We start from the raw sequence: 26558 nt of genomic DNA, 5'->3' as shown, positions 1-26558 counted from the left end.
AGATCAATGGAACAGGATAGAAAGCCCAGAGATAAACCCATGCACATATGGTCACCTTATCTTTGATAAAGGAGGCAAGAATATAAAATGGAGAAAAGAAAGCCTCTTCAATAAGTGGTGCTGGGAAAACTGGACAGCTACATGTAAAAGAATGAAATTAGCACCCTCCCTAACACTGTATACAAAAATAAACTCAAAATGGATTAAAGACCTAAATGTAAGGCCAGACATTATAAAACTCTTAGAGGAAAACATAAGCAGCAGACTCTTTGACATAAATCACAACAAGATCCTTTTTGACCCACTTCCTAGAGAAATGGAAATAAAAACAAAAATAAACAAATGGGACCTAGTGAAACTTCACAGCTTTTGCACAGCAAAGGAAACTGTAAACAAGACAAAAAGACATCCCTCAGAATGGTAGAATATATTTGCAAATGAAGCAACTGACAAAGGATTAATCACCAAAATATACAAGCAGCTCATGCAGCTCAATATCAAAAAAACAAACAACCCAATCCCAAAACGGGCAGAAGACCTAAATAGACATTTCTCCAAAGAAGATATGCAGACTGCCAACAAACACATGAAAGTATGCTCAACATCACTAATCATTAGAGAAATGCAAATCAAAACTACAATGAAGTATCACCTCACATCGGTCAGAATGGCCATGATCAAAAAATCTACAAGCAATAAATGCCAGAGAGGGTGTGGAGTAAACTGAACCCTCCTGCACCGTTGGTGGGAATGTAAATTGATACAGCCACTATGGAGAACAGTATGGAGGTTCCTTAAAAAACTAAAAATAGATCTACCATACCATACCATATACCAGCAATCCCAGTACTGGGCATGGACCCTGAGAAAACCATTAACACATATACATGGAATCTAAAAAAAAAAAAAAAAAAAAAAAAAAAAAGGTTCCAATGAACCTAGGGGCAGGACTGTGTCCATCGACAGATGAATAGATAAAGAAGATGTGGCACATATATACAAGGGAATATTACTCAGCCATATAAAGAAAGGAAATTGTGTTATTTGGGAAGGGTAAGCTGGGATGAAGTGAGAGAGTATCATTGACATATATACACTATCAAATTTAAAATAGATAGCTAATAGGAAGCAGCCACATAGCACAGGGAGATCAACTCGGTGCTTTGTGACCACCTAGAGGGGTGGGATAGGGAGGGTGGGAGGGAGACATAAGAGGGAGGGGATATGGGGATATGTATACACATATAGCTGATTCATTTTGTTATACAGCAGAAACTAACACAACATTGTGAAGCAATTATGCTCCAAAAAAGATGTTAAGAAAGAAAAAACAAAACAAAACAAAACAAAAAAATTAGTAGGCAGTTGGAAAATTAAAATCTGTACTTGGGGTTTACTAATATAATAGTGCTAAAGATAATTTAAAAAATCCCACGTATAAGCTGTTTACTATCAAAATGGGATGACACTTGGCCCAGATAGCTAGAAATTGTGTTCCCCAGAATACATGCAAGTTCAGTTTTAAAGACTGTCTTGCAATCTCCAGGAACAAAATTAACTTACTGTAAGTTAAAAAAAAAAATTAATTAAAAAGGTATCATGGCTACTCTTAGGGGCAAAACAGACAATCTGTGTAATTAATTATTATTCATGTGACTTTAGACCTGCCAACATAGAAATTCACCTAAGCAGATGAACTCCTGTAAGCCTTTAGTCCAAAGTTTCCCAGAGTGTTTCATCAGAGCATCCCTAACAGCAGAGGAGTAAATGTAATATCTGAGGAATGGAGCTGGGGGAGAGGGGTCTGCAGCTGGAAGTAGTTTGCTATGGGCACAAGATTTCCTGTCTTACCTTAAAAATTCATGCACCATATTTGTGTTTGTTTTAATACAGAAATGTTTCTTAATACTTAAAAGTTTCCCTTAAATTGTTGAGTCAAAGTCGTTTTGTGTTTCTCCTTTGGCACTGCTAAGGTTGGCCCACTGCTGTGTGTACCTTCAGGGCTTCCTGTATTGCATTAAGAGAAGCTTAGGGTTCGCCTGACTTCTTTGATCATCTTGCCATTTTTCAGCTCCAGAGAAATCACAGGGGTACTTGGACAGAGAGATCCTCACTAGTTATTGCCACTCGGGACTCCTATTACTTTTATTAATTCTGGCATATGCTGGTGGACTGAGGTGAATAAAGTGGCAGTGAGTGAGGAGTTAAGGAGTTTTTATAAATACATATGCATTATTATTTTTGACTATCAAGTAAGAAAACCTTAACAGAATAGTTATGCTTCTATACAGTAGCTCTCTATAGGCAGGAATATCTATATTCTAGCAAAGCAAAAAAATACGTTTTCAGAGAACAATTCCAATGATGAAGGCAAAAACTTTGGTTAGAATGGGCCAGTCCCATTTTGTGCAGGTGTGGGAATAGTGCTTTGCCCTCTAGAACTCTTTACAGCATATTTTAGCTCTAGTATTTTTAGGAACTCATAACCCCTCAGGGACTAGAACATTCCACCCAATCCTCTCACACTCTCCGTGGACTATTCCCTTCATGCCAAACTTGCTGCTTACAGAAAAATTACTCTCCAATGTCTAGAATTTATCAGAATTCATTAATAGGAACTAATGCATTTTTAGATTTCAAGCCTAAAATTTCATTAACATCATGGACTCATAATGTAAAATGAGTCCATTTTTAAAAAAAGGATCGAGATGTATTTGGCTTACCTGGACCAGTGTTTGTCCTTCAGCTCTTGAATTCCTCACCAGGTGGTTATTAGTTGATCCTATAAATGAATGTTGTGGCCTATTATCTGCCTTACTCAAGTTCTGGCTGTTGTGGAAACTCCCTGCTTCCTGGTATCCACTGTCGGAATAAGAATTCATTTGTGTTGAACTTCTTGAGTTACCCAATGATCCTGAAGGAATGAAACCAGCAGAATATATCTTCATTTTACACTTCTGATGCTCATTTTCAAAATGGAAATATTAAAAGCAAATCTAATACTTAAAAGATAATACAACAGACCCTCACTTTCATGGAGAGACGTCTGTTCTGGTGAGTAGAGGGTTCCTTGTTCTGGCTCTGTCCTGATGAGATAGTTATTGGGATGGACAGCGTCAGAAGCTCTAGGTTTGTTTACACCAGTATTTGGCACATCTGGAAGAAGATAAGTTTAATCAGCTAAACTCAATGAAAATAATACATAAAAACTTGCTATAAAAAGCGTTCAGATATTTGTCAGTAATGTCTTATAATCTTAATACAAGACTATTAACTCAAGACTTCATACAAGTTAATACAAGACTATTTTCCCCTTAAATTGCACAGTCATTTTGACTCTTTTCTATATGAAAGTGTTCCATATACTCAGTTTATTAATATATTTTGCTAAATTTCATGAATGTTTTTCATCCTGATTACCAGCCACAAATTAACGTACATACTACATTAAATTAAAATCTGAAAACTGACCTTGTTACCCCTTGGAAAACTCACCTCTCAGAGTGAGTTCCTCCAAGAGGATTAACAGATGGAGTGAGAAGGGTGACTATGTAAAAAAAGATCCTCCATATCTCAAACTATTGAAATGAAAACTTGCATGATGTTCACATTATTGAGCTTGGTGATGAAACCTCTGAAGGTAGGGCTAGCTTTTTATGTCATATTTCATATCATCTAAAATCAAAGGAACTCTGTGCAGAGTTTTCAGAATTTCCAACAATGGAAATTTAAATTTCTTATCCATTTGCTTATTTTATTCTTTTAGTCTTTACCAAATGAATATAGACAAATCTAACCTCATTATTGTTTCTTTACTCAAATCTGTCTCGCCCATTATCTTGTTTTATTTTCAACTGTATCATTTTGCCATCTTGAACTTAAAAAACAAAACAATTTATCTTCTTCCCGATTCCAACCTCTTTTTTTACGCTGTAAATTTAGGTGGTGTAGCTTATACTGCTTTTTCCCAATTCTAATCAAATATGTTCTCTTTCCTCTAGGTTCTTCAAAATATATTTGCCCATATTCTGATTATCTTCATGACAAGTCTTTCTTTCCTCAAGTTTAACCCTCATGTTACTAACATTTTTTTTCAGGAATGCCACTTCACTCTCACTTTACAGATTTAAATTGAATCACTATCACACTCTGAGTTTAACACACAATCCTAAGGATTGAAATTAGTCTTTCCTTTCTGACTTTCTTTCTTTAACTATTTATAAGGCCCTACTATATGCCAGGCTCTAAGAATGCAGGTGAGAAAAGATACAGTGTTTGTGTGTCGCGTGCATGCAGATGTTTGTGTTACTGTTCGGGGGGAAAGGAGCTTAGGAAAAATTTCCTAAAGGAAGTAATATCTAAGCAGTATCCACTTACCACAGGAGGCCAGTTTGCCCTTTCTTTATAGCACTTAGCACCATCTCTCTCCACTAGACTATAAGCTCAAAGCAGGCAGGGACTTTTGTCTGCTTTGTTTACTGTTGTATCCTCAGTGCCTAGGATAGGTGCATAGCACTCAGTAGGTGCTCAGTAAATATTTATTGAACAAACAAATTCCCAGTAAGAATAGCAGCTTCTCTTTATTGAGCACTGATTCATGCCTGGCATTGTGCTGTGGGCTTTACTTTATTGTGTTCAATAAGGTTTGTCTATGAAAAGCAAAGTAAACTTTTAGGCATTGCTGATTAACCTAGTTTGGAAAGGGAATATAGGGTTTATAGGAGAACTGGGATGCCACATTCTAAACCTTTAACTTGATGTCAGAATCAATCCAAGGTTTTGTTTCCTAGCCTCCAGAAAGACTTGCTGACATTCTTAATATAGGTTTTTGAAGAACCTGTCTCTAGGTTTATCATTTGACATTACACTTCTAGGTAGCAGAGCTCTGTGACAGTTCTGAATTCTTAAGTTTGGAATTTCAATACAGATTTCAGATTGTATGTGGATTCCCTGGTACACACTGAAACATGATCTAAGTCTCTATCAGGCTGATAATACTGGAGAGTAATCTGCTTCATTTGTAAGTCTTCTGTCTTTCCACAGTTCTAAACATTCTTACACAGCAATTCTTGAAGGAGTTTTATTAGGGACTAAGTAAAATACATAGTTTGCTAGGTTATAAGAGTTTTACAGGGAATGGAATGCCTCAGAGAAGCTAAACAAGAGAGGACCTGAAATCAGAGCTAGGTAGTAATCCACCTTTATTTCATCCAGGAATGGAACACTGGAAAATCACATAGGAAATGGCAACAAACTATAGACATGGAAGTACCAATCTGGCAGTTTCAAGAATTGGCATAATGGAAAAATGTGCCACTTTTAAAAAGAAAAAGATGTTTAGATAGTTCCTAGCTTCAGCTTTAGTACAAGATAAAACCTGGGATACCATTACATCAAAGCTCTTGGCTTGGAAACACTAGGTGGCATGCAGTGTCAGAATCTGAAAAATTATCACCATGGAAACCAAAACCATTAGAGTTCTGTGTATGTCTCTCTCTTTTTAACCATTAGGAGATATTATTTAAATAAGAAAAGCAAAAGAGACACGCTAAAAATCTGTACTTCAGCAATTTTGTCTCTTTATCCAATGGAAGATTTTCTCACAAACCAGGTGACAAGCAATTGTGCTCATTTACACTCTTTTCTAAGAGAAGCTATTTAAAATAATCTTGATGGGATCAAGATGGCAGAGTAGGAGGATCCTGAGCTCACTTCCTCCTACGGATACACAAAACTGCAACTACGGATAGAACAACCATGTCTGAGAATGACCTGAAGACTAGCAGAACAGATTTTCTACAACTGAGGATATAAAGAAAAGTCCACATTGAGATGGGTAGGAGGGGAAGATACACGGTCTAGTCAGAACGCACACACTTAGTGCAGCAACCCACAAACGGGAGAGATATTACAACCGTGGAGGACCCCTGAGAAGCGAGGGACCAAAGTCCCACGTCACGCTCCCCAGACCAGGGGACCTGCACAAGGAAGACAAGCCCCCATAACGTCTGGCTTTGAAAACCAGCAAGGCTTAGGTCTGGAAGAGCCAGAGGGCTATGGGAAACCAAGACTCTGCCCATAAAGAGCTCACACACAAACCCACCTGTTCCAGGTACCAGGGCAGAAGCAACAGCTTGAAAAGCATCGAGGTCATATGAGAAGGAGATTCACTGACTAATTTGGGGGTATGTGCCAGATGGCAGGTATCTGGTGGAACTTTGTCTGGGAATGGAAACACGGTCAGATGCTATTTTTTTTTCTCTTCACTTTCCTTCCCCCTGGATGACCTGTTGCTGGCAGCCGCCATTTCTGTTTCTCTTTCAACTTAACTAACACTGTGCACCTTCCCCAGGTGTTCCTGAGGACCAGCCCTGCCCAAACCACCTGCCCCAGCAGGCCCCTTTAAAGTGGTTCTCACTCTGCCCCAGCCAGTGGGTAGCCTCAGCCAGCACTGGCACTCCTCCAAAGTGGCTCCCACTCCAGGGAGCTAGCTCAGCATATCAGCATGTCTGCAACGGTTCCGGCTGGCCTTGCAGCCAGTTGAGCTGGGGACCAGCCCCACACATCAGTGTGCCTGCAGCAGTTGAGGAAAAACCTATCAGCTGGCTTGACCAAGGGGTGAGCCCAGTCTACCACAGTGCCTGTAGCAATAGTGGTCTAACCACAACAAGAGGGCACACACAGGGGTAGCCCTGGATATCCGGGCTCTTGTGACCAGGAGGAATTGTGATACTGGACCTCACAGGGGACTTTCTATATAAGACCACCTTTTCAGGACCAGGAAAAATAGATGATATACCTAATGCATAGAAACAAACAAAGAGAGTTAGACAAATGAGGAGACAAAGGAATAGCTTCCAAATGAAAAAAACAAGACAAAAACTCAGAAAAAGAACAAAACAAAATGGAGATAAACAATTTACCAGGTAGAGTTCAAAATAATGGTCATAAAGATGCTCACCAAACTAGGATGAATAATGGATGAACTCAGGGAGAACTTCAAAAAAAAGAAAAAATATAAAAAAGAACGAATCAGAACTGAAGAATAAAATAATTGAAGTAAAAAACACACTAGAGGAAATCAACAGCAGATTAGAGGATGCAGAATAATGTATCAATGATATGGAAGATTGGATGGTGAAAATCACTGAATAAGAAGAGCAAAAAGGAAAAAGAATTTAAAAAATGAGGATAGTTTAAGGGACTACTGCAACAACATCAACTATCTAACATTCACATTACAGGGTCTGTAGAAGGAGAAGAGAGAGAGAAAAGGACAGAAAATCCATCTGAAGAAATAATGGCTGAAACTTCCCTAACCTGGGGAAGAAAACAGATATCCAGGCGTAGGAAGCACAAAGTCCCAAATAAGATGAACTCAAAGAGATCCACACCAAGACATAATTAAATGGCAATAATTAAAGATAAAGAGAGAAAAACAAAAAGTCACATACAAGGGTTAATATGCCATAAGGCAATTGGCTGATTTTTCAGCAGAAACTTTACAGGCCATAATGGAATGGCATGATATAGTCAAAGTAATGAAAGGAAAAACTTACAACCAAGAATACCCTACCCGGCAAGATTATCATTCAGAATTGAGAGATAAAGAGTTTTCCAAACAAGTAAAAGCTAAAGAAGTTCATCATCATTAAACTGGTCTTAAAAAATGTTAAAAGGACTTTTTTAAATGGAAAAGAAAAGGCTATAACTAGAAACAAACAAACAAATGAACAAAATGATGAAAGGAAAAAATAGCACTGGTAAAGGGAAACATATAGTAAAAGTAGTGGATCAACCACCTAAAAAGTCAGTATGAAGGTTAAAGGACAAAAGTAGTAAAATCATCTATATCTAAAATAATGAGTTAAGTGATACACAAAAGAAAAATAAAATATGACCTCAAAAACATAAAATATTCAGGGAGGGGAGAAAAAAAAGTAGTGCTTTTAGAAAGTGCACAAACTTAAGTGACCATCAACTTAAAATAAGACTGCTATATTCATAGGCTGTTATATTTAAAACTCATGGGAACCACAAACCAAAAACCTGTAACAGATACACAAAAAATAAAGAGAAAGAAATATAAACATTACACTAAAGAAAGCCATCAAATCACAAGGGAAGAGAACAAAAGAAGGAAGGAACAGAGAAGAACTGTAAAAACAGCGAGAAAACAATTAACAAAATGGCCGTAAGTATGTACCTATCAATAATTACTTTTAATGGAAATAGACAACATGCTCCAATCAAAAGACATAGGGTGGCAGAATGGATTAAAAAACAAGACCCATATATATGCTGCCTGCAAGAGACTCACTTCAGATCCAAACACACAAATGAAGAGATGGAAAAAGATGTTCCATGCAAACAGAAATGAAAAGAAAGCTGGGGTAGCAATACTTCTATCAGGCAAAATAAAATTTAAAATACAGACTGTAACAAGAGACAAAAAAGGGCATTACATAATGATAATAGGATCAATCCAACAAAAGGACATAACTTGTAAACAGCTATGCACCCAACACAGGAGCACCTAAAAACATAAAGGGAAATACTGACAGCAGTACGATAATAGGAGACTTTAACACCCCACTTACATCAATGGACAGATCAACCAGACAGTCAATAAGGGAACATTGACTTTAAACAACACATTAGACCAAACAGACTTAATGTGTGTGTGTGTGTATATATATATATATATACACACACACACACAGAAAATTCCACCACCTGAAAATAGCAAAATACACATTCTTTTCTAAGGCACATGGAACATTCTCCAGGATGGATCACATGTTAGGCCACAAAACAAGTCTCGATAAACTTATGAAGACTGAAATTGTATCAAGCATGTTCTCTGACCATAATAGTATGAAACTAGAAATCAATAATGAGAAGAAAACTGGCAAAACCACAAACACCTGAAGGCTAAACAACATGCAACTAAACAACCAATGGGTCAATGAAGGAATCAAAGAAGAAATAAAAAAATACTCTGAGACAAACAAAGTGGAAACACAATATTTCAAAATCTATGGGAGTAGGCAAAATCAGTTTTAAGAGAGAAGTTTATAGTGATACAGGACTACCTTAGGAAACAAGAAAATTCTGAAATAAATAATCTAACCTTACACCTAAAGGAACTGGAAAAAGAACACAGCCCACAGTGAGCAGAAAGAAGGAACTAATAAAGATTGGAGCAGAAATAACTAAAATAGAGACTAAAAAAACAATAGAAAAGATCAATGAAACTAAAAGCTGGTTCTCTGAAGAGATAAACAAAATTGACAAACCTTTGGCTACACTCATCAAGAAAAACAGAGAGGGGACTCAAATAAATAAAATCAGAAATGAAGCAGGAGAAGTTACAACTGACACCACAGAGGATTTTAAGAGATTACTTCAAACAATTATATGCCAACAAATCAGACAACCTAGAAGAAATGGATAAATTCCTAGAAACACAAAATCTTTCAAGACTGAATCAGGAAGAAACAGAAAATCTGAGCAGACTCATTGCTAGTAATGAAATTAAATCAGTAATAATAAAACTCCCAACAGACAAAAGCCCAGGCCCAGAATGGCTTCACAGGTGAATTCTACCAAACAAACAAAAAAAAGAAAAGTTAAGACCTATCCTTCTCAAACAAATCCAAAACACCCCATGCTTATATGGTCAATTAATTTACTACAAAGAAGCCAAAAATATGCAATGGGGAAAGGCAGTCACTTCAATAAATGGTGTTAGGAAAACTGGTGTTAGGAAAACATGCAAAAGAATGAAACTGGGTCACATTTTTTTTTTTTTTTTTTACAACACATACAAAAATAAAATCAAAATGGATTAAAGACTCAAATGTAAGATCTGAAACCATAAAACCCTAGAACAAGACATGGGCAGTACACTCTTTGACACCAGTCTTAGCAATATTTTTTTGGATCTGTCTCCCCAGTCAAGGACAACAAAAGCAAAAATAAACAAAAGAGACTACCTCAAACTAAACAGCTTTCGTACGCCAACAAAATGAAAAGGCACCCCACTGACTGGGAGAAGATATTTGCAAATGATATATATGTTAAGGGATTAATATTCAAAATACGTAAAGAACTCATACAAATTAACATAAAAAAACAAAAAACAAGAAATAATTCAATTAAAAAATGGGCAGAGGACTTGAATAGACTTTTTTTTTTGACATCTTTATTGGAGTATAATTGCTTTACAATGGTGTGTTAGTTTCTGCTTTATAACAAAGTGAATCAGTTATACATATACATATGTCCCCATATCTCTTCCCTCTTGCGTCTCCCTCCCTCCCACTTGAATAGACATTTTTATAAGGAAGACATACAGATGATCAACAGACACATGAAAAGATGCTCAACATCACTAATCATATGGAAATATAAATCAAAACCACAATGTGATATCACCTCACACCTGTCAGAATGGTTATTATCAAAAAGACAAAAATCAAGTGTTGGTGGTGACGTGGAGAAAAGAAAACCCTTGGGTACTGTTAGTGGGATTGTAAATTGGTGCAGCCATGATGGAAAAGAGTATGGAGGCTCCTCAAAATATTAAAAATAGAACTACCATATGATCCAGCAATTTCACTTCTGGATATTTATCTGAAGAAAATAAAAGCACTGATTTGAGAAGATATATGCACTCATATGTTCACTGCACCATCACTTACAATAGCCAAATACGGAAGCAGCCCAAGTGTCCATCAATGGATGAATGGCTAAAGATGTGGTATTCCCTTGTGTGAATATTACTCAGCCATAAAAAAGAATGAAATTTTGCCATTTGCCACAACATGGACAGACCTAGAGGGTATCGTGCTAAGTGAAGTAAGTCAGACAATGACAAATACCATATGATTTCATTTATATGGAAGTTAAAAACCAAAACAGTAACAGACTCATAGACACAGGGAAAGAAATTAGCTGTCGAGGGATGGGTGTGGGGGGATGGTTGGCAAAACTGGTGAAGGGGCTTAAGAGGTCCAGACTTCCAGTTATAAAATAAATAAGTCATGGGAACATAATGTACAGCACAGATGAACCTAGGGGCAGGGCAGGAATAAAGACGCAGATGTAGAGGATGCCTTGAGGACACGGGGTGGGGGAAGGGTAAGCTGGGACGAAGTGAGAGAGTGGCACTGACATACGTACACTAGATCAGCTTGGTGCTTTGCGAGGACCTGGAAGGGAGGCTGGGAGGGAGGCTCAAGAGGGAGGGGATATGGGGATATATGTATGCATATGGCTGATTCACTTTGTTGTACAACAGAAACTAACACAGTATTGTGAAGCAATTATACTCCAATAAAGATGTATTAAAAAGAAAAAAGAGAATATAATCAACAATATCCCAATAACTCTGTACAGTGACAGATGGTTACTAGACTTACTATGATCAATTTGTAATGTATATAAATGTCAAATCACAACGTCGTACACCCAAAACTAATATAATATTGTATATCAACTATGCTTTAATAAAGATAAATAAATAAATAATCTTACACAGATCAATTGCAAGATACATTATTCCATACTGGTCACCCTAACAGTAAAACTTAACAGAATTAGAATCTCAAAAAATGCAAACACAAACAAAATCAACAAAATTACCCCCAAGTAATATGTTCATCTGCCCTCTAAACGTTAGTATCTGTTTCTTACATATATTTTAAAATTTATTTATTTATTTATTTTGCGGTACGCGGGCCTCTCACTGTTGTGGCCTCTCCCGTTGCGGAGCACAGGCTCCGGACGCGCAGGCTCAGCGGCCATGGCTCACGGGCCCAGCCTTTCGGCGGCATGTGGGATCCTCCCGGACCGGGGCACGAACCCTTGTTCCCTGCATCGGCAGGCGGACTCTCAACCACTGCGCCACCAGGGAAGCCCTGTTTCTTATATTTTTATTTATTTACTTTTTGGCTGCGCCATGTGGCATGCAGGATCTCAGTTCCCTAAACCCATGCCCCTGCAGTGGAAGCGCAGAGTCTTAACCACTGGACCATCAGGGAAGCCTATATTTCTTATAGTTTTAAATGCAATGCCTCAGAAAACAGAATATAGAAAAGGACACAGAGATGTTAACTAGAACACTAAAATATTAAATCCCCATGTACCCAAAATCTAATTTGAAGATCTAAATAACTGGGTTTAGAGTACAGGGTACCTATTTTGTGCTTTATATTTCAGTAAATATAAAAGTTACAGTTTTACAAAGTTGGCTAAAGAGGTTTATTTAATATGAACTGTAAAACAACCAAATTCTATACTGTGAATAAGGTCTTCAGTCATTTTTCTACTTCTATAGTAGAGTCCAATGATAATGTATACCTGCAAAGACAAAAATACTGAAATCTCTTCTGAATCACTAAAAGGAAATTATATTGTTTTCAAGATAGTTTTTGCTATTATTTACGGTTTCTTTGAAAACTTGTAATTCACAAATCGTATACACCCACATAAATGTATGTACATACAGTTACTATATACCTCAGATATACAAACAGGTCATTCCTAATTACTGAATAAAGTACACCTTATTGTAGTATGGTGCGTCACAATTACTAATTATGCATTATTTATGCAATCTTACAAATAAATGTCTGTTAAAAATGTCTGCTTTGTGGAATGGAAGCAGATACGAGTCAAATTTACCAGAGAAACCCACAGAGACTTACAGGATGGGGTTCATCATTTCATGATCAATGCTGTAAACTACAATTAAACAGTTGGCATGCTGTTTAGCACAATCAGAACATGAAATTGAGAGATTTTTATGAGTAAAAATGGCAAACAGAATATGAATGCTACTTCTTTAATCTGTGTACTGAAGAACATGTGTTACCTTTTTGAAAAAATCACAAACATGTTTTCTGGGACGCCAGAAATATACTATGGGAGATTTTCATCTCATGTTGTTTCATCTCAACATCAAATTAGCATCTTCCAAGAAAATGAATGTCTACAAATATAGAACTTGAATAAGTTTCAAGGTGGAATGAAATAATCTCCATCTGTGATTAAGACTGGGAGATTTGTGGAAGCATGGTCCTCTTGCCTGCTACATTTCATCTGAGTGTCTGAATATTACCCAAAAAAGGGCAATTAATTAGAAAAAGTAGAAGGCTGCAGCTAAGAAAAGTATTAGTGCGTAAGGGACAATAATGTTGTAGAGCTATGAAAATCTGTTATATTACCCATCCCATTAAGCTCACAGTAAAATATGAAATACAAAGTGAATTATTTTATCTTTTCTGTGATGTACCTCCCAAATACATACCAAGTACGCATAAAAATATGCTCAGTGAAAGGGTCTAAGGCTTCTTTAAAGAACTTGAAATTCTTAAAATGCCTCTGCTTAGTTAATCTATGTGTCTGTTTATGTTATATGAAATGACAAAGGTTTAAACTGTGTGTAAAATCACCACTGAAACAGGAACCTAGGGATCAGTTAGGAGATTTTTAAGTATGTATAACCCTGTAACTAGTCTTTCACAAACCAGCAGGCTGCAACCTTATGCTAGATTCTCCTTGTCCTGAGTTGCTATAGCGTTTAGGGGTTTGCCCTTACTTAAAAGGTAGTGTAGTGTGGGTTTTGGCAGGGATCTTGGGATGGTAATAGCACACAATGTTAAGGCAGATGATACTTTCTTTGACAGTTAAGGGAATTGGGTATGTCACATTTCTTCCAACTCTGGTCTATGAGTTGAGGTCAGGCTATCACACTCAGGTGCAACACTGTGAAAAATATGAGTAGAGAATTTAGGCTTATGGGGGTTCAACTTCCTGTTTGGCCCTGGGACTCTCACTTCCCATAGCACCGTAGGCTCAGGAGGGAGTCTACTTTCCACAGAGCTGCTGCAGAAATATTCCAGTGCCTTCAATGGCTAAGAAGTAAAGCTCTCAGCCAAATTCTGGAAGGGGACCTGGAAAATGGTCCCCAAGACTTGTCCTCTTCAGCAGCTTCTCTGATGTACAAGACTCATTTCTACAGCAGGTAACCTTATTATTGGAGGCAATGAGAACATTGGGAAATCCTGCTTCAGAGTGAAAATGTAAATAGGGTGATGGAAGCATGAAGCATAAGAACATTCTTTAATCCACATAAGATAGAAATGGATATTGACTGATATCTTAAGAATACTACAGATACTTGGAGTTTGTTGACCCAGCTACAAACTACTACATACATATGATATTCTTTCAAAGTTGGGTTTTAATGGAAGTAAAGACTTAGAAGAACGAGCAGAAGACCATGTTTCCTGAAGCTATTTCTAGTCTGGTTCTCTTGATATATCTAGATTTTTGGGTCTTATGCATGCTTATACTATCTCTTAAATATTAATAAGACAATGGCCCTAAAATTTTTACTCATACAGAAAACACTGTGTGAAAAGCCTTGGAAAATAGAAACCATTATTAATGAAGTACCTTCTAGTTCACTTTAAACCTTGCTCTAAACATCAACTAGTCTGCCTTAAAATCCACTGTAGAAGCTCATCTACCCGAATTGAATCTCACAGTTTAAACAAACTTCGTATCTGTATAAACTGGTATAAAGTACTTTATTTGATTTCTACAATGACAAATCTGAAAAATATTTTAGGTTTGTATGCCACCAGAGAGCTCTCCTGTTCAAAAACACTCCTGAATTCTCTTCAGGGATTCAAAATGATTAAAACTAAGTTTTAGGGGAAAAAATAGGAATTTCCACAAGTAGTCATATTAAGATGAGTGTTTATTAAGTATTTTTAGTCTGGGTACTAATTAAAATACAGTTATTAAACCTACCATAAAAAATTCATACTCTATTATACCTATAAAAGGAAAACTATAAAAACAAGAAGTTTAGAAATATAAAGATGAAAAGAAATGGATCACATCTGTAAAGTGTCCGAGTTTAACAGGTGGTGTTCATAAAAGGCCAGAGGGCTCTCACTTCCTAACAAGTAAAGCTGAACAAAGAATAAGGGACTTGTTGTGATGTAAAAAGTGTAGTCTATGGAAAATAAGTGCTCAAAAACCAGTCAAATATTTTTCCAAAGACAAATTTTGTTCCTTTTGGGGAAAAGATGTTACCAAATATATAAATGAAAATATTTGATAGTGGGAGATACATTTCTTCTGTTAAAAAAAGAAACCACCAAAATAAACCTTCTCTAAAAAATTCCATCATATTCACCATTAAAATAAATGAATGGGTCTTGTGAAACCAGGTTTTTCTGTACTTTTCTACTGGATTATCTATTTTGGTAAAGATTATCAAGATAAAGCTAAATGTAGGCTAACTTTGGCATAAAAATGAAATGTGGAGTTATAGATGGTAGCCTTTTTAATGTTTCCCAAAGTAACAACTGTAAGCTAAGGAAGTGGGGCTCTGTGCTGAGGAGATGGTAATGGAAAAACAGGAGATTTCGGACTTTACAATTTCTATTTTATTTTAGCTAGTTAATAGATTATTTCTTCACATATCACTAAAAGCATGAGAAAATTTAAATATTTATTTGACATGTTTGAATTAAACATAAAATGTTAAAGCTAAAGCTGGATATTTGATTTTTACATGAAGTACTAACAATATTTAAGCTTCTGGGGGATGTGTTCATACGTCATGAATAACTGGCTCAGGAACATAAAGATACATGTTGGCTAAAGCTAAATGCTAACATTCTTATTTGGTGGCACAAACACCCATGCACAAACTGAGTGATAAATGTGGAGTTCTAAGCTGATGCCCAGCACGCTACAGGTGATTTTGCTTAATAAGAATTTTAACAAAATCCCATCTATGTGGAAACTCAAATTAAGTACCACCCACTGGCTGGGGAGCACATGTCACTGTCTCATAGTTGGTTTCATTTCCGTCAGGACCAGCCTTCAGAGTACGGGCAACAGCTTACTGGCTTTAACACATCACTCTGATGTACGATTTAAATCCCACTATTTTGAACCCTTTATTTAAACAATTTGTATTTAAATTTTTTAAAATTAAACTTTTCAAACATATATAAAAACAGAGAAAAGTATAATTAACAACGCCCCAGATTTCATAATTACATTATACCACACTTTTATGATCCATTTATCTTTTTCCTTTCTTCTGTTACAGAATTTTAAAACAGACCTCTCATATCAGATGATCAGAACTCTAAATATTTCCATTTGTAGCTCTATAAAATAAGGACTTCACAAAACTACAATTATTCCATAATGCCGTAAAATGAGTTCATATTCAGAATTTTCCTGATGTCTCAGAAATGTCTTTCTTCAGTGGCTTGTACTAGTCAGGCTGAAATAAGGTTCACTGATTGCGTTTTTGATCGTTACTTAAGTTCTTTCGATCTAGAAAGGATTTCCCATTCCTTCATTTTCATTTTCTTGGCTCACTGCTGGAACCATAGCAATAAACTCATAGGATGAGCTATATTCTAAATCTGTTTGATGGCTTTCTCACGGTGGCATTTACACATCCTCAAACCTCAATTTTTCTTGTAAGCAGAAATTTAGAGCTAAAAGCTTTCAGGTCAAACTTTTGTGGTTAGAATACTTCATGAACAGTGCTGTGTACTTCACATGACGTCACATCATAACTTTTACATTTGCTCAGATTAATCAGTCAGTTCAAGTGGTGGCAGCCTGATCTTTGTATTTTCAAGTTCACCATCTTCCTTTCTACTAATGCAAGGATTCTCAACCTTGGTTGCACACTGCACAACTTGGTTGCCTGGCGTGGAAGTAGAGGGCGTAGAATTTAGAAACTACTGTTAACTGAGTCCCATGCCCAGTCCCATGCCTAATTCAAACAGCCCAAGTTGTGGTATGAATATCAGGATTTTTAAAAACTCCCAAGGTGTTTCCAATGTGCAGCTAGGATTGAGAACATAGAGGTTTTTGCATACACTGACAATCTTTGCTTGACGAGTGATTTCATTAGGGGCTGCAAATTGGTGATTTTTCTAATTTTATTGTTCTTTCTACATTTATCAGCAGGAATTCTTTGGCATATTTTAGAAATCTTTAGATAGCCAGTAATGACTAGGGTTATTTGGTGATCCTGAAATAAAATCTGTATAGGACAAGCGGGATAAAATTTTAATTCTTCTCTTTAATTACTAGTAACTAAGTTGATTTAATTATGAGTAAGGCAGTGGTTCTCAAACTGCAGAGTGGAATCAACTGGGGAGCTTTAAAGACTATTGATTTCTGGTTTGGGCCCCAGACTTTTGGATTTAATTGTGTATCAGGAGGCCTGGGAATAATATTTTAACAGCTCCACAGGCGATTTTAATGTGCAGCAAAGTTTGGGCACCTCTGGAGTGAGGTGTTGGTACCCAAATCACCTCCAATAGTGATAGTGTTTTTTGCTTGTTTTGGTAGTCGTTGTTGCATTTTTGTTGACAGAAAAATGTATCTGATCATTTTGAGCCAGATACGAAAAGAGAAGAAACCAAAGCTGATAGGTATCATGACAAATTTATTAAATTCCAAGATCAGGCTTATCTCCAATTTCCATAAGAATGAATCAAATAATAGAATGGTCAGTGGTATGCTGAAGTCTCCATGCAATGTTTTGATTTAATGAATATTTAATAATTATTTCTGTAAATGATTTTACTATTTAATCTGTAGATAGAGTTTATGATACAGGGAAATTTGGAGCAATTTTTAAAAAAAGCCTAATAACTTATTAAAATTTTAAATACTCATGAGGATTTACACTTCGTATGTTACTACCCTCTGGTAGCATGGGAAGCATGATAGGCATGACACTTGGTATAGGTAAGAATATATGTTTGTGGGGATCTATTTGGACCCTGAGAGCTGGCATGAAGATTATTCTAAACTAAAGATATTTGAGATTCAACAGATGCAGAAAGAAGGCTTTTTGGAGCTTCCCTTATTTCACTAAAAGCAGAAAAGTCCTGGGAGTAAGGCTGCCGTGGATCCATTCTGGGGGAGTTTTATGGAATGAAAAAAAAAAAAAAATCGGAGAGACCATTTGCACCTGCATAAACAAACATCATCACAAACTGTCTTATCTCCTGTTTGTTCCCCTAGAAATCCACTTGTTCTTCCCATAGAAGCCTGTTCTGCCTGCTTCCTCTCCCCTAAGTTAGGTATATAAGCCCCCAACCCTAGTCATTTAGGGAGCTACTTTTTTTTTTAATTTTAAAATTTAAAAAATTTTAAAATATTTATTTATTTATTTGGCTGCATCGGGTCTTAGTTGCAGCATGTTGATCTTTGTTGAGACACATGGGATCTTTCGTTGCGGCATGTGGGCTCTTCATTGCTGCGCGCCGGCTTCTCTCTAGTTGTGGCATGAAGATTTTCTCACTCTAGTTGTGGCACGGATTCCAGAACGTGTGGGCTCTGTAGTTTGCGGCACGCAGGCTCCTAGTTGAGGTGTGCGAGCTCAGTAGTTGCGGCACGTGGGCTTAGTTGCCCCATGGCATGTGTGATCTTAGTTCCCTGACCAGGGATTGAACCCGTGTCCCTTGCATTGGAAGGCGGATTCTTTACCACTGGACTACCAGGGAAGTCCCTAGGGAGCTATTTCTTTTGTGAGCTCTCATATGCATATGAATACTTAGGGTTTTTGAAAAATTATTATTAATCTGTCTACTGTCAGTTAAATTCACAGGCCCCCAGTTACTTAACCTAAGAGGGTAGAGGAAAAACCTCCTCCCCCCCACATACTGCTAAGCATTTTCGGTGGGCAATTTGACATTATCTGCCCAAATAAAAATGTATACACCCTTGCCCAGGCAGTTCCCCTTAAAAATGTAATCAACAGAGACACTCAGATGTGCAGTGAAAAATTTTACCACTGCTTGTCAGAGTGCAAAATTGGAAAAAACAAAATGTTCACTAATAAGGGACTGGTTACATAAATTTTCTAAACAATAGATAGCCATGAAAAAGGCGGCAAATCTTTATAAATTGACACAAAAACACATGCATAGTTTTACTATGTTGTTAAGGAAAAAAAACTTAAGTCATAGAACAATGTATAACATATCCTCATTGTATTAAAAACAAAACAAAACAAATGCAAATGTGTGGATATTTACACACACACACACACACACACACACCCGTCAGATTTTCTGTGTGTGTGTGTGTGTGTGTGTGTGTGTGTGTGTAGGTATGTGGGGCAATGGTCATGGTATGGGTAGACGTGGCAATGAAGGAAATTTTTACCTTTTACTCCAAATTCTTCTAGACAATTTATTTTAAATAAGAAGCATGCCAAAATAAACAACCAAATAAACAAGAAAACACACACAAAAAAGCATGCCTTACTTTTGTAACAAAACGTGAAAAAGTGGTGATTAGGAAGCTACAGCACTGCAATTGGGGTAAGAAGACTATAATGACTGTGTTACTAAAAAAGGTCTGAGAAAATAAGGGAGGAAAAACTTGGGACTCCAAGGCCAATATTAACAGAAATTCATATTCCTCTTGGTATTTGGAAGAGAAGCAGAAATAAAATTTTGTCATTTATACAATTTATAGTTATAATAAATCGTAACATTCAAAATCTGCAGTAAAATAATAGTCCTTTATACATGATTGCTAATTTAATATTCTATTTATGAATATATATAACTTCCTACTGTGGGGACAGACAGCACACTCCAGCTCTGGAGGCCGCTCCTCGTCCTAATCTGCAGGGAAGAGGAGGGGAGGGGTAGATTATCAGGCTGATGCCGCTCCCCTCCCCTCATTTTACACACAAGTACTAAAACTGGCAACTGCCTAGATTCTAGTAATTTTTCCCCTGAAACAGAAAAACTGTGAAATTGTGATTTGTGACAAAATTCACAAATTTACAGGATGTGGCTGGAGGATTTAAGTAACAACCCATGGTCGCTTTGACAAAAGGACTCAATTTATGGCTTCAACAGCTTCTTTCTGGTAGGTAGGGCACATGGTGTTTGGTTATTTTTATGACTGAATTGGTGTGCTTTTTCTTAAAAGAGACGTTAAGTCCAAGTTTTTTTCTTTAAAAGATATCCTCCATAATATAATATTTTCCATCATGAAGAAGTATAATTACTTGTGCATAAATTTGCATTCTCACTTTCTTCAGGTCTTTACCTATTATTCTAATATATATTTTCTGTGATTCTGGAGTTTATTTTTCTATTTTATTATATGGGTTCTTAAAAGTTACCTCAAATTTTGGTGGAACGTGAGAGACTGTACAAATAAATACATTGGTAAGAGATATGAAGACATGAATAGTGGAAAAATGGCACACTAACAAAAGAGGAAACAGGAACCCTAAAACAACACTCCCTCTTCACTCTTTTCCAGCAGAGTTTACATAAACACACCCACAAAATCCAAGGTCATAAGAAATGCAAGGCTAAGGAAATAACAAAGCCACAACAGAAAATAATAAACTCTCCTCTTCATAAAAGACAAGAGGAGGTCCATTTATGTTTTTAGAGAGCAGACATGTAATGCTGGTAAGCTAGAAAATACAGAATAATGAAGAGAGACGGCAACAGAAAGGCAAGATAACAATAAAGCATACATGTTTAAAACAACTTTATTATGTCCAGGGGAGCTTCTCCTTAAGATTCCTTCCCAACCAGCCTAGGAAAATAAAAATGTTTTGTAGAATGGATGATTCTTCCCCACACTTTGGGAGGTTATCTCTTTGAGTGTCCAAGGCCTTGGCTTTCTGCTTTGCAACAGCCTGAGATCCTTGGTACAAGTTAAAAATCAAAAATCAACCAACCAACCAATCAACCAACCAGAAAACATAAGTAAGCTGATTCTCCTGAATTGAATCATAAATGGAAATCTTTTCTGCCTAGGGCATCTTGAGCTTTTCCTTAGAAAATGACTCTGCAGTAAGTTAGCTATTTAAAAACAAATTCAGCAGTTGGTCTCAATTTCTGGCATTTCAATGGAATATTGCTGAAAACTCCTGAGTAGGCAGGGATCTCTCCCAGGTAGTGATCAAACTATTGCCTTGCTAACAATTCACCTTATGGCTGAAAAGCTTTTCAAGCCAAATTTGTAATAAAACACACACACACACACACACACACACACACACAAGGTAGAGAAATTGTCTTCAAGTAAATGTTCAAAATATTAAAGAAAAATGAGGAACAATAACAGACCTTCAATCCTAAATCCTTTCAAATAATTCTTTCTTATTTAGGAAACCAAATTGAATAAAGATGTTTCTTTTGTCAAGACCTAGCCAAAGACAAACTAGACCAAAGACCTTTTAAGTATTTTTTTATATTTAAGCCACCCCTACCTCATTCTGGGTGGGACTGCCAAATTCTAAAAACAAGATTATTTTCATATTACATTCAGTGTCTCTGCATGCAAACTGGTAAAGAGAAGATAACAAACAGTTAAACTTTACAGGAAAAGTAGCAGCAAAACTGTCATTTCATCCCGTTTACTTACAATCAAACTTCTAAAGGACATCTATAACTGCTCAGAAAAAGGAATATGAAACAAATCAGATTTTTCTCTTTTATTCATACAATTAAATTTCAATTTTCTATCCTTATCATTAGAGCTTATTGCCACGGTTACAATTTAAATACCTTAAGTATGGTTGAAAAGTAGGCAAATTTAAGAAAACACACAAGAAACATTAATGTAATTAAAATAATAGGGAGTAGAATAAATATCAGTTGTGTTTGCAAGTTAATATACTTCCCCCTCCCTGCAAAAGGAAAAAGGGTAAGTAAAACTCCCAGGTTGGAATATGAGTTTGGGCAGCAGTATACTCTGACCAAAGTAAGGGATGAAGTATAGTTACCAGGTGTGAATTATGAATGTCGCTGTGGTGAGGACAGATGAATTACTACAGTTGTATTTCCCTAACACTAAAATATTTGGGGAGCTATCTGGCATATATTAAAAAATATATGAATATATATTATTTATATATTAAATGAAATATATATAATATTTTATTTACAATATTTTATTTATCTCTCTATATTTTATGCATTAGTAAATCATGAAGATGGTGGTCAAATGACTGACGCTGAGTAAATGCACTGGAGGGGAGGAGAGGGAGAAAGGATGCCAAGGGCCCAGATGTTCATTCTCCATCGTGTGTCTTCACAAGTGCATTCTCTCCATATGTAAATCCATGCAATTACACACCGTGCCTGCCTGGCTTTTGGCAGTTAAAAAATCCACAACTGCCCCCTCCAGCTCACTTCAGTCAGGATGTTTCTCCAGCTCTACTTCAGGCAGCACTGCTGGCATGGCTGTATCTCCTTCATGGTTCCAGCTAATGCTGGAAAACTTGCCGGGTCCCACCCCCCACCACTGCTCCAGTTTGGTGGCAAAGCCACCCAGCCCCTTGTCCCTGCTGTCTTAGACATGGCAGCAGCTTCCAGGAATGACCACTCCTTTGGGTGGTTGGGCCCTGACTGACACAGCTATTCTCCTTGGGCTACAACCTATCAAACATTAGCCCTCCAAGAGAAAAGGGCAACGGCGGGATATCAAAACATTTTGTAGATAGAGATATAAACGATGACACTCATGAGGGAGTATGAGAGGACTGGCCTCATATACCTAAAGGGAGGGAGAATGAATGCAATCTTTTTAGGAAGGCAACTTGGTAATACATTTAAAGAGCCTTAAAAATGTTCATATAGTTTGAATAGTTTTCTTCCTAAAAATCTAGCCTTCCAAAAAAAAAACAAAATCTAGCCTAAGGTAAATCAAAGTTGCAGATATAATTTTCTACATAAGGATATTTACCATAATGTTATTTATTACAATGAAAAGTTAGAAACAACCCAAATGTCCAAAAATAGAGCTATGGGTAAACATGGTATACACTTGTAGTTTTCCTTTACAGAATCCACCCCCGTCGCCCCCAATTTCAAGTGTATAGAGTTATATACCTCCACTAGACTTGAAACACTTAAGAGGGCAAGGATATTTGTTTTAAACATTGACAACTATGTGCTAGCCAACTAGACTCTCAAGAAATATTTTCGGAATAAATTAATGATGCAGTATTAAACATGAACTTACAGGAGAATTTTACATTAAATGGTACATGTTTGCCATAGCCAAGTAGCAAATGCACTGTGTATTTTTCTTTAAACTGAATTTTTCAACTCTCTTTTTAACAGTTCATAGCACTGCTATTTCTCCTGAGGAATGTTTAAATCAGGTGACTTTTTGCTCAAATGATTTCCAGTGGCTCCCCATGACGTGCAGGAAGTTCAAAGTCCCTGGTATTTACAGATCTCTATAATTTGGCCCAGTGTGGCTGTCTAGCCTTTGCACATCTTATCATCTCTCAAACTAGTTTTAAATGTTCCCACGAGACATTTCTGTCGTCTCTTCTGCTGCCCAGTGACAGTGCTCTCTCCACAGCCGGGCTGCTGGTCAAGCCCCAGGCTCCAGGCTCAGCCTCTCTGCAAAGCTACCTCAAAAATGGGCTGTCCATTTAATGACAATGTTTCCACATAACACTTACTTGGTAGTTAACCATATATTATTTCATGCCATGTCTTTCCTTGTATTAAACTGCTGTTTTTAAGTCTTCTTGTTAAGTAGCCTTTCACATGTCTCTTCCTAATCTATGGTTTGAGTAAAATACTACATTTCTTGGGAATAGGTTCTTTATAAAATGGCATATTGCCTTGTATCCACTATAAATAACATCAGAATCCTGGTGGCAGGTTCAGGTAAACTCAGATACCAGGCATTCGGTGATTTAAGTTTTACTCAATTGAAACCTTGTTTAAAAACTGCCTAAGTATTTAGATATCAAGGCCTATTCTAGCATTCACACATTGCTGGCATTGTCTTTTACATTATGAGAGGTGAGGGAGGTGAGGGGCATATGCGTGTGGAGCCCAACACTGTCTGACCAACGACACGTATAGTACTTGGCTCATGATGTGGCTACTCAGGAAGCGTTTAATGAGTGAAAACTGAGTATGAAGATATCAAACAACTGTGAAAGTGGCAGACACTCTCCTCAATGCAATTCATCCTTGATATGAGGTGAATTTAGGGTAAAAAGAAGAGATAAAGAGACTATGTTAGAATCTTCCAGACTATTTTAGAAGCTATCAGGTGGTCTACATATGGATACACAAGGAAAATGAACATTTCAGGCAACTCTTCTCTTGAGTATGAGAAACACTGTAAAAGGAAAGACCTTGACTTATATAACTGAGAGGGAACTTTCCCAGATTATACAAAAACCTTTGGGAGGGCATCCCTGTATTGTATGATAAAAAATTCAGATACTGAATTGATATTAAAAATGTTTTGATGCCCAATGCTTTAACTTCTTTACAGCTGGCATATATAAATCTATTCAAGTATGTTAAAAAATTAAGCATATTAAGAAAGTACTACTTCAAAGCAAAGCAGCTCAATATTGTCACTATTAAAGGCTTTGCTTGGCTGATTTCACAAAGAGGTACTAATGTAAGAGAGCAGGCTTTGTCTGTGCAAAACTAAAGGAAGATATTTTATATGATTAAAAACTCATACCTGTTGATCTCCAAGGAAATGACTTCTCAGTTGAGCTAGAGAAAAAGAAGGAAAAAAAATGGAACATTTACTTCCTTTGTCATAAAATTTAACTTTGGATCTGTTTTGCATATAGACATTTAATTTTCACATTTAATTATATAAAAGTATAAAAACCTCAAACAAAATTTAAAATGACTGTTCTAAGTTAATTTTTAGACAGTATTAAATCCTCCACATCAATGTGGGACAAAACTGTATTTCTTGGAAATTAAGGCAAGTTATAAAACGACTTATAAAGTTGTAAAACAACTTACAAAATGACATAAAAAGTATGATTCTCCTTGGATAAGACAAATACAATAGCACAACTAACTGTGACCTTCATAGTCCTTATATGAAGTACTACACTGCTTTGTGTGGAATAACTAATATGAAAACTACATATAAATTAAAACAACATATATATTATACTGTACAACATATACATTAAAAAGAACCAAAAAGGCTGTTAAGAAGTTCATTCAGAGGGAGAGAGAAGATGGTGGAAGAGTAAGACGCGGAGATCACCTTCCTCCCCACAGATACATCAGAAATACATCTACACGGGAAACAGCTCCTACAGAACACCCACTGAACGCTGGAAGGAGAACTCAGACCTCCCAAAAGGCAAGAAACTCCCCCACGTACCTGGGTAGGGCAAAAGAAAAATGAATAAACAGAGACAAAAGAATAGGGACGGGACCTGCACCAGTGGGAGGGAGCCGTGAAGGAGGAAAGGTTCCCACACACTAGAAGCCCCTTCGCGGGCGGAGACTGTGGGTGGTGGAGGGGGAAGCTTCAGAGCTGCGGAGGACAGCGCAGTAACAGGAGTGCGGAGGGCAAAGCAGAGAGATTCCCGCAGAGGATCTGTGCCGACCAGCACTCACCAGCCCGAGAGGCTTGCCTGCTCACCCGCCGGGGAGGGCGGGGGCTGGGAGCTGAGGCTCGGGCTTCGGTCGGAAGAGGGAGAGGACTGGGGTTGGCGGCGTGAACACAGCTTGAAGGGGCTAGTGCACCACGGCTAGCCGGGAGGGAGTCCAGGAGAAGTCTGGAGCTGCCGAGAAGAGGCAAGAGGCTTTTTCCTCCCTCTTTGCTTCCTGGTGCGCGAAGAGAGGGGATTAAGCGCGCCGCTTAAAGGAGCTCCAGAGATGGGCGCGAGCCGCGGCTATCAGCGCGGACCCCAGAGACGGGCATGAGATGCTAAGGCTGCTGCTGCCGCCACCAAGAAACCTCTGTGCGAGCACAGGTCACTCTCCACACCTCCCCTCCCAGGAGCCTGTGCAGCCCACCACTGCCAGGGTCCCGGGATCCAGGGACAACTTCCCTGGGAGAACGCACGGCGCGCCTCAGGGTGGTGCAACGTCACGCCGGCCTCTGCCGCCGCGGGCTCGCCCCGCATCCGTAGCCTTCCCTTCCCCCGGCCTGAGTGAGCCAGAGCCCCAGAATCAGATGCACCTTTAACCCCGTCCTGTCTGAGCGAAGAGCAGACACCCTCAGGCGACCTACACGCAGAGGTGGGGCCCAATCCAAAGCTGAACCCCAGGAGCTGTGCGAACAAAGAGAAAGGGAAATCTCTCCCAGCAGCCTCAGTAGCAGTGGATTAAAGCTCCACAATCAACTTGATGTACCCTGCATCTGTGGAATACCTAAATAGACAACGAATCATCCCAAATTGAGGAGGTGGACTTTGGGAGCCAGACATATTATTTTTTTCCACTTTTTCTCTTTTTGTCTTTTAAAAATTTTTCTTCTTAATAATTATTTTTTATTTTAATAACTTTATCTTATTTTATCCTACTTTATTTTATCCTCTTCCTCCCTTCCTTCCTTCCTTCCTTCCTTCTCTCTCTCTCTCTCTTTCTTTCTATTTTTTCTCCCTTTTCTTCTGAGCCATGTGGATTAAAGGCTCTTGCTGCTCCAGCCAGGCGTCAGGGCTCTGTCTCTGAGGTGGGAGAACCAACTTCAGGACACTGGTC

At 37.6% G+C, this 26558-nt stretch overlaps 1 protein-coding gene across 16 annotated transcripts in view; it reads right to left on the bottom strand.

The window, feature by feature from the left end:
• The window catches only part of PKP4 (plakophilin 4), a 252688-nt gene that overhangs the window by 62495 nt on the left and 163635 nt on the right, over positions 1–26558 (bottom strand). For 14 of the 16 annotated variants that reach the window (XM_055087993.1, XM_055087964.1, XM_055087995.1 and 11 more), the window contains 3 exons: positions 24562–24596; positions 3025–3156; positions 2724–2914 (listed from right to left, as the gene is read on the bottom strand). In XM_055087993.1, the coding sequence (XP_054943968.1) occupies positions 2724–2914; positions 3025–3156; positions 24562–24596 (358 nt within the window). The remainder of the gene's footprint in view (positions 1–2723; positions 2915–3024; positions 3157–24561; positions 24597–26558) is intronic. The other 2 variants (XM_055087971.1, XM_055087979.1) reach the window with 1 other exon arrangement.

This window comes from Physeter macrocephalus, chromosome 2, assembly GCF_002837175.3.
Source record: "Physeter macrocephalus isolate SW-GA chromosome 2, ASM283717v5, whole genome shotgun sequence".
NCBI lineage: Eukaryota > Metazoa > Chordata > Mammalia > Artiodactyla > Physeteridae > Physeter > Physeter macrocephalus.
Note: the sequence above shows the minus strand (reverse complement) of the source record. Positions and strands in the feature narration are given on the sequence as shown.